Source organism: Chanos chanos, chromosome 8 (genome assembly GCF_902362185.1).
Source record: "Chanos chanos chromosome 8, fChaCha1.1, whole genome shotgun sequence".
NCBI classification, from domain to species: Eukaryota; Metazoa; Chordata; class Actinopteri; order Gonorynchiformes; family Chanidae; genus Chanos; species Chanos chanos.
This window is the reverse complement of record NC_044502.1, coordinates 8,727,522-8,736,775: the sequence shown is the minus strand read 5'-3', so window position 1 is coordinate 8,736,775 and position 9,254 is coordinate 8,727,522. Positions and strand designations below refer to the sequence as shown.

Here is a 9,254-nt window from a genome sequence, read left to right as displayed (position 1 = left end):
GAGAAAAACAACGACAACAACAACAACAGCAACAAAAAAAAAAAAAAACTGCTGGTCCTATTCATATGATTCTAGTTCTTTGTACTTGAAAGAGAAAAGAACAGAAAAAAAAGAGTCACAAAGGAGGATCACTTCACAGAAAGAATAACGAATAAATGTTTAGGAAGCGGCAACTACTTTCATACGCTTAACAAAGATAGATCAACAACAATGTAAAAGATTAAGATGGTCATTGGAGGGATTCTTCTGGTTCACACCTGGGAGACCTGCACTTTGCTTTTCTATATTCGAAACAATATAGAGCATAAACTCTGATAGTAATTGCGAACCATTTAGCTTGTATGGCAATTTATTTATTTATTTTTTTTTATCTTCTGACAGCTGAAATAGAGAGAAGATATAACTGCGTCTTATTGATTTTTTGATTAGAAATAGCCTGACAAAAACTCTGTGAAATGATTGGATGTGAAAAGGAGAGAGCAGAAGTGTTTGTCCGTGGAGACAGAGATTGATTGGCCTGGCACTGAGAAGGAGCTGGAGGGGGACACAGGGTTCAGTGGAGGAAGGCTGAGAGCCTGAGGCATAAAGACACACGCCGACTCCTGCGTTTGTTTTCCACATGCAGTCTTTCACTGAACCGGCGAACAAACGTACCTTCACTATCTCTCTCTCTCTCTCTCTCTCTCTCTCTCTCTCTCTCTCTCTCTCTCTCACACACACACACACACGTGCGCTTTCTCTCTCTCTCTCTTTCTCTCACCCACACACACATATACACCATACACACACACACACACACACACATACATACACACACGCGCGGATATACATATGCACTCATTTGCTCACTCATCCATCTATGTAGAGAGGCACTGGGATGCTAGGGAAGGCAGGTATGGTAAGGCAGAAGAGGAGCAATTGAAAAAAGGGGAACAAGCAAAGCGAGCGAGACCTGCAATAGTTCAGAAGACGAGCTACACCACTTGGGCTGTGGAAATGCCGAGGGACACTATTTGACTCCTGTAATAACCTCACATACTAAACACATGAATATTACAGACTGGCTAAATGTGGCTCCTATAGTCTATGACATACAGAATAATGTTTGTGTGTGTGTCTGTGTATGTGTGTGTGTGTGTGTGTAAACACGGTCATCGTTGTGACCACAGTTAGTGCAACACTGCTATTGTCGGGTTCGGTTTATTACTGGCTTGGCACTAAAGAAAGAGAACAGGAAGGGCCAAAAAAAACCCCTAAAAAGACAATGAGAGATGAGTTACATCATAGCAATGGCAAAGAAATTGATATATCATAGTAGGTTTTGAACAAAGCACTGGAAAGATTGATGATTTTGGATATAGTACTATAACAGATAAAACACACATGACTCTTATGCTCTGAAGAGAATGCACTCCTCTGTACTGGCAGTTACATTGAGTTCATAAATTTCTGCGTAATCAACAGAAACATTCTAGAAAGTTCCTACAGCAAAACAAAAACTGATCCTGTCCCCGTTGATTGTCCTATTGTACTTGTATGATACACAACCTTGGATGTTTGTTTTTTTTTTAATAAATAATATTTCCATCAACATACTGGTCATATCTTAGCACAGGAAAAGAAAGAAAAAAAAATAAAACAATACTCTACGTACATAAACAAACAAAGATAAGATTAAAAGCCCAACCGGGATCACCACCGAAAACGTTAGAGGAGAAGATATGTTCCAAATCCCATTTTTTCCACACTGAGCCCATGCTGTAAGTCTAAGAATGGGTTAAGCTCGATAATGTGCTGGTTCCCATGCAGCATTGAATACAGCGCTTTCCACGTGCATTGTTTTCCTATCACCGCATGCACACAAACAAGAGCCAAGATGCATCGAGACAACAGCCAGCAGGATAAGAGAGTTCGACTAGCTCACACTTCACCGCAAAAAAACTCCAGATATGTTTCTTTAGAGACGCGGAAAAAAAAAAAAAAAAAGGTTACTGCTGAAACGTTGATAAAACATTTGATAAACCTGCTGATGGTTAAGTATGATGTTAAAACTGATTTCAACTCTTGTGAAGAATATTAACCAACTGCTCCAAAGTTTGCATACAACAAAAAAAATGCGTTTTGAGGGGCTACTTAGACAGTACATGGAAATATTTTCACTTAAATTATGTAATAAAAGCACATTCAATCATTGGTATAAAAACTGCAAGTTGTTTTACTCTTTGTTTTTTTTTTTTAACTCATGAATATTTACATAGTTGTTAACACACTGTACCATATTACAGTGAAAGATTCATGTCAAATGAAAACAGAAATCCATGATATTATCTGAGGCAGAGAATTATGCAAATAAATCTAAAATAATATTGTTATTTCAACGAGTACAGAACACATGATTTTGTGAAATAGTGTAATACTCAGTTTTACACTGTTAGGATGTCATGTTACATTATATTATGATGTCATGTTACATTATATGAAGCATGCAACAGAATGTGGCTGAATGCATATGAAACACCTCATTTCGTTTCCACAACCTCTCTCTCTCACTCTCTCTTTAAAAAAAAAAACCAAAACCCCAAAACAAAAAAAACCTGCATTCTAGAGTGTTTTCTATAAACCGTCAGCAAGGAGAGGGATGTCCATTACAAGAATCCTAGTTGTAATTTCCTATAATAATTATTTTTCTGCAGAAACCATTTTTTATGTTTATATGGGCCAATAATGGATTTATATTTGAGAGTTTTTGTGTGTGTGTGTTTGTGTGTGTGACAGAGAGAGAGAGAGAGAGAGAGAGAGAGAGAGAGAGAGAGAGAGAGAGAGAGTGTGTGTGTTTTAGCGTTTATGAACTTGAGTGCAGCATTTGAGAGGTACATTATGCTACGTCGAGTGTGTGTGTGTGTGTGTGTATTTATGCATGGAAGTGTTTTATGGAACTTATGCTTCACTGCGACGTAGTGTCATTACAATGTCCGGATGCTAATATTCCTAACAGTGAGCAGATGGACTAATGCGGACTGTGATTACGGCAGATGTAATGCTTTGATTAACACTGCTGCACTGTGGCACTGCCATGGATTCTCTTCCTCTTTCTGAGAGTGACATCATGGCACACGGAGTTGTCAGTACTTCAACGAAAAAAAAACAAACAAAAAAACAAAAAAAAAACAAGGTTTAAATGACTTACAGACAAGACACAATTGCCATATTACTTGTGTCTTGTGACACTTCTCCTTCATAGAATTAAAGTGAGAACAAATGGTGGATAAATCTCAGAACATTCTCAAGTCATCTGCAGAGGGTCTAGTCTCTGGGTTTGCAAAGCCGAGCGGGAAAATACAGTATTGAGTGCAAAACATGAACTCCCTACAAGCCTCATAAGACCACAACAACCTAAATATTGAACGGTAACGATAAACTATATTTAAGAAACACAATTTGAATTCAGTACTACGAAGGGGGTCAATAGACCCTCAATAACTTTGGCGCTTACTGTTAGCCTCTCTGAAAAAAGGGAAGACTGCGTTGGGTTACGCAGAGAACACCAGGAAGCACAGGTTTCTGCATCGTCATGGCAACTAGGGTGTTCGGCAGGCAGATAGTATGCGCTTTGTTAGTGCCCGATGGCTGGAGCCAAAATGGCCTCCCATTTCAAAAACTACGAACGAATCCTCTTTACAATCGTTTCCTTGTTGTTAACACCTCTGAAAATTCCTAACGCCCATTTAAATTTTTTTTAAAAAGATCACAAGCCACCCACCCACAAGCACAGGGGACATCTTCAATCATTTTCAGTTGGTAAGGTAAACTCTTTGACTGGTTCCAGAGGGAAATTTCAAGAGGAGAAAAAAAGAAACCCATATATCCTATATTCAGGTATATAAAGACCATTTGAGGGATTAAGGGTGCTTTTGGTTTTGGATTTGAGTTTGTTTAGAGCTAAGGGGAGAAGAATGTGGGTGTGTGGGATATTTAGGGAGGAGACATCTTGGTTTCTTGTCTCATTCCCTCCTCATGCTGTGCTGTTGAGGGAGGGGTTAACAAACTGTGGGTTGATGAAGGAGAATCCGGAGAACTCAGCCTGGTCGATGTTGGCTATGACCAGCTGGTCGGGGGGTGTCAGCTGGGGCTGAGTGCGCGTGAAGAACTTGTCGAAGTTTTCTGCTCCTTTTCCGCACTGTTGAAAGACAGGTAAATAGGGAAAGACAAAAGAGAGAGGAAGAGTTAGACACTCGAGACAGACATTTTATGGTACAGACCAAATCACTAAAAACTCATACGATACTGAACTCATGTAGCGGTCACACAGCAGGAATGAGCATTTCTACCACGGCACACGGCATGTTTCTTAACTTTGACTATGAGCGAAAAATCAAAGCCAACTTCACTTCTCAGACAACAGGCATTCAAACGACAAGCCATTTCAAAACAGGACGAAGAACTCAACAGTAAAAGCAAGAGCTAAAACACATCGTAGCACACAGAGATTATCGGAGATTATACCAGACAAAGAGAGAGTAAAAATACTTTTGGAAAGGCTGTCGTCACTGCGTAATCGTACAGTTGCCTCATCTTTATCTTTAACACTTCAAACTAAACTTTCGAGCGTAGCAACCCTTGCCATTTGATGCAGATCATACCCATTTAAGATCCTGTCCATAGTAGTCTAAGATCTCCGAATTTTGGCCGAGCGTCTGATTCTGCGAAGAGTTTTTTTGGTATTTGGGGAAAAATGGGACGTGTCCGGGCTCTCGTATTCTGTTCCCCATCTGCTCTTTCCGACCCTCTAATCCCTCGATACCCTCTGGACATATTAGCACTCGTCAGATTACACGCTCTACATCCCATTCACCTGGAATGTGATGCAATTGCCTCCCTCTGTTTTGGAGAGCGGTGGCTCAGCTGTCAGGTTCAACATGTTTTGATGAGACAATCGGGTGCTACAACTTCTGGAAACAGGCCGATGATGTCACCGCGGGCACTGTTTATGCTAAGCTGTTGCCTGTGAGCTAAGTATTCAGGGTGATTTCCAAACAGTTATGAATTACAGCCAATTTGGCACGAGTATTTCTTTCTCCTTTAGTGTGTGATGTCTCAACTATGCCAAATAAGGTAATATGAGTGAAATATCTTGAACATTGAACCAAAGTTCATTTGGCAAAAACGAAAAGGTGTCTATCTTAATGCACATTTATTAAAGTCAATGAATAAAGTCAATTTTTTTCAAATTTGAAATCGTAATCTGTTTCATTTAATTCACTGAACATCTAACTAGCAATGTTTGTTTCTCATTTGGCATTTCATTTTACTCCACAAACTGACAAGTTAGTGTTGCTTTTCTTTATCTCACTGTAAATCAAGAGCCCTTAATGACAGTCCATAGGATTTTGTGTAAAATTCAGCTGTCCTCCGCTTCAATCAGTTTTCACTGAAGACTCCCATATTCCCCATGCTCCCACAGAGCTGCAATGCAAGACTGTTCTGCTCTGACAATCAAGTGGATCTGGGTACACTTGTTATCACACACACACACACACACACACACACACACATACACACACACATACACACACACACACAAAATGAAATTACTCTCTCACATCTGGCTTGTATTTCAGCACTTTCATCTTTCCTCATTTCCAAGGCCTCATTTCCTGTGGTCTATTTCAGTGAAGCTCTGTATTACGGCGCCAGCTTTAGAAAACAAACCTCACACCATTTCTTCACCCCACGGCCTATTTCTAATGGATCCAATTCAACTATTAGTCCTCCTCCCCTGTTGTCTCCTTTTTACTCAGAGGTCTACAACCCTCAGACTGACTCTCTCTAACTGTCTGTGGAGAGAAAGCAACAGCTGTAAATCCCATAAAAATGCACAAACTAGACAATGCAGCTGTGACTTCGACGTAATATTTATACATCTCAAACTGGCAGTCAATTGAAAATCGAGGAGCGTTCCGCTCTCAAATTGTTGCGCGGAACAAACCGATCGAGTTTGTCATGTATTGCATGGACCATTTTGATTTAACAGCGGCAAGAGAATCTGGGTGGACCGGATACTGATCTAAAAAGCCCAGCGAGATAAAATGTCCCCATCAAACCTGACACAACAGAAGAGCCTATTTACACAGTTTCTAAAGTTATAGATTTCCTATTACGTCCGGGTCTTCCCGTTAAATCATGCACCTATGATTTTCAGCGGTTTGTCATTTGCACCAGTGAGGAGTGACAGACGCGGAACCGTTTCCTTTCAGTATTATAGCCTGTGGTATCGATTGTAACTGAACTCAGTGTCCCAAAAGCTTACAGATCAATGTCTTTCATACGGCCTAAAATAAACTCTCACTAACAATACAAATTTAGGTCCATAAAAGTGTCATGAATGTTTTTTTTTGACAGTATATAAACATCTATTATACTGTATGTGGGTACGCAAAAACCCCTGGTGTAATTTGCAAAATATTAAAAGTTGGACAGTACAATCTGAGGAGTTCTCTGAGGTGTGGTTAAATATTTTAACGCCTGGTGAACTATTTTTAGAGAGTGCTTTGAAAAATAGGAGAACCTGTATTCACAGAGGAGAACCTAGAAACGCTTTTACATCAGAAAGCATGAGGTGTCAGCTCCCCTGTCACAGGAATATCAGTCTGTTCAGAGAGACACGGAAGGGATGCATCGTCTTTAAGTAATGCTGACATTATAACAGTGATGCCATGGATTTTTGAAATTACTTGGGCTTAAGTAATTCTTAAAAGGTACGTTTGGGAGTGTTTCATATCGAGAAAATTGTAGAAGAGTAACGGGGACTCCATTGTAGACTTTCTAATTAAACGCTTCATTGGCAATGAAACTTGAGCTAAAGGGTTTTGATGGTCTTGTCACCGTGTAGAACCCTGCCAAATTGTCCTTTAATAATATATGTCTGTTAGTAAACACACACACACACACACACACATATGCACAGGGGAAGTACTCAGACAGTGGGGGAGGTCTGTAGAGCGGGAAGTGTCTTTAGAGAGGCAGAGAGATGGAAAGATTGTGGGGGCTTCCTTCTTTTGTTCAACTGCCAGTTTCTATATGGTGTGCAGCTCGAGATGAGGCTTAAAATAGCAGAGGCGCATTTGTCTCTGAGTTCACATATGACAACTGAAGTGTGGAAATCCTCAGTGATGGCAGAACGGTATCAGAATATCCATAATATAGCCACACACATGTACACTCTTCATTCTTTACCGGTTTCATTTTACTGGAGGTTTCTATGATGAATCCAGTGCACAGAGGTGTGTAAGTGACTGCATGCATGGTTTTGTAGAGTGATTCTGCAACTCTGATTGGTAATCAGTAGAGTCTCAAACCGTATGGAAAATACACACAGACACAGTGACGCACACACACATGCGCTGACAAAAGAGGACTACTATTTACAGACAGAAAGGTCTCCAGACAGACAAACACACACAGACACACCGGTTGGAAACAGGTGTACACAAATATGCTATCTGTCTCCACATTGGGGAATTTACATATGGTTTCAGCTTTTCTTGTTGCTATTTTTACCATGCACAGAGGGATATATTCTTCAAAGATGCAGAACATATGTCTACACAGCACATACATACATACATATGTCCGGTTACAACACTCCACATAACCATATCATGCGGATGGCAGGTCAGAGAGTCTACTGCACTAGATTAAGGAAGAAAGACAATGGTTGTAAGAGTAGTTGTGCAGGTGAGATTACTGACATGAACAAAATGGGATCGGTAGGTCTGAGCTGAAAATAACTGTGTATGCATTTGGCGTGGAGGCATGCTTAAGTCTGGCCTAATTCCGTCTGAGAAGAACTCCCGTGACCCCTGTCCATTTGAGCAAGAAGCGGTGAATGAAAAACGTGGCCCGTATTCGGGAAAGAGTTGGCTGTGAGGGGTCTGACGGGCCTCAGGACAAAATGAAAATGGAAATCCTTTCTGTGAAGGAGTGACGGGTGACACTCGCCCTGAGCCCTGAGAGGGCATTGTCAAGAGAGAGAAGGAGCGAAAGTGAAGGATCGCTTTCTTTCACCAACTGTCCTTTGCTGAAGACAAATTGGCATTGTTTCAAGGATTCACACGCCCACAAACACAAAAACAAACAAACAAACACAGAAAACCCTGTACATATAAAACTATATGTGTGTATATAAAACACGCATCACTCACACACATATTCAAATACACAAGGACTCACATAAAACTTAAGCAAGCTGAAGAATATATCCAAACTGATGAAAACATGCTTTGTTTTCCATACTCCATAGTTCACCCACTACCGTCCCGTTTCTCTGTCACTCTCCATCAGGAAAGTGGATGTGAGACAGTCAGACAGACAGAGTGCTGTTGTAACGAGAGTTGTTTTAAGGCTTATAACTGTAGCATCTTAATTTATAATGAGAGGGAGAGCGGTGCCACCATTGACCTATTTTAGACTTCATATACACAACATGATTCTTTTCAACTCCTCCCCCCTGTGCTCTCAGACACACACACACACACACACGCACGCACGCGCGCACAAGCACACAAATGTCCTGTTATTTAGCGTGATAAATGACTTTGTCTGCCTCCATTTAAAATCTTGGCGGAATACCCAGCTATTTTCTAGTGGTAGAATAGCCCGAAGAAAGCAAACAAATTCATATCTACAAAATAGACCCTAGGGGCTTGTTTTGCTGAGAAAGAACATTTCCTAATCCAACAAAACCATAACAAACTAATATTACCCCACTCTAATTAACACCCATTAACACCACAAAATCACGTCCATAATATAACCATTAATGTCAGTGACAACTCATTATCAGACAAATCTTTTGAATGTCAAGAAACAGAAAATAGACAACAACAACCCATGTGGGTTTGGAGTCTAAAGACTGTTTATGAAATGATGGACATAGTCATTATAGTTCAATGAAATTTGGACTAATGTGTAGAACACAATATGACTACCATGGCCCTGTTTTACCTTCACGTCTGTTTGTGTAATACAATACACACAATAGTATTGCTATTTAGAATAGAAATAGATAACCTTGTTGCTAAATGTTGTTAGCTGGCAACTAAAAGTTAATGGGAAAAAAAAACTGCTAATGTTTTTTGGAGACATTCATGAACATTTAAAATAATTTCTCACAAAAAAAAAGCCCCAATTTCCACACATTCTTTAATGTTAATACATATTTATTTAACGATCATTTCAGCGCGTGCGCCTCAGAA

At 40.1% G+C, this 9,254-nt stretch overlaps 1 protein-coding gene across 4 annotated transcripts in view; it reads right to left on the bottom strand.

Moving 5' to 3' along the window:
* Positions 1-3,973: 3,973 nt before the first annotated feature.
* prkcaa (protein kinase C, alpha, a) overlaps positions 3,974-9,254 on the bottom strand; it is a 113,430-nt gene continuing 108,149 nt past the window's right edge. For all 4 annotated transcript variants that reach the window (XM_030780995.1, XM_030780994.1, XM_030780993.1 and 1 more), the window contains one exon: positions 3,974-4,177. In XM_030780995.1, coding sequence (XP_030636855.1) covers positions 4,013-4,177 — 165 coding nt within the window. In that variant the 3' untranslated portion in view covers positions 3,974-4,012. The remainder of the gene's footprint in view (positions 4,178-9,254) is intronic.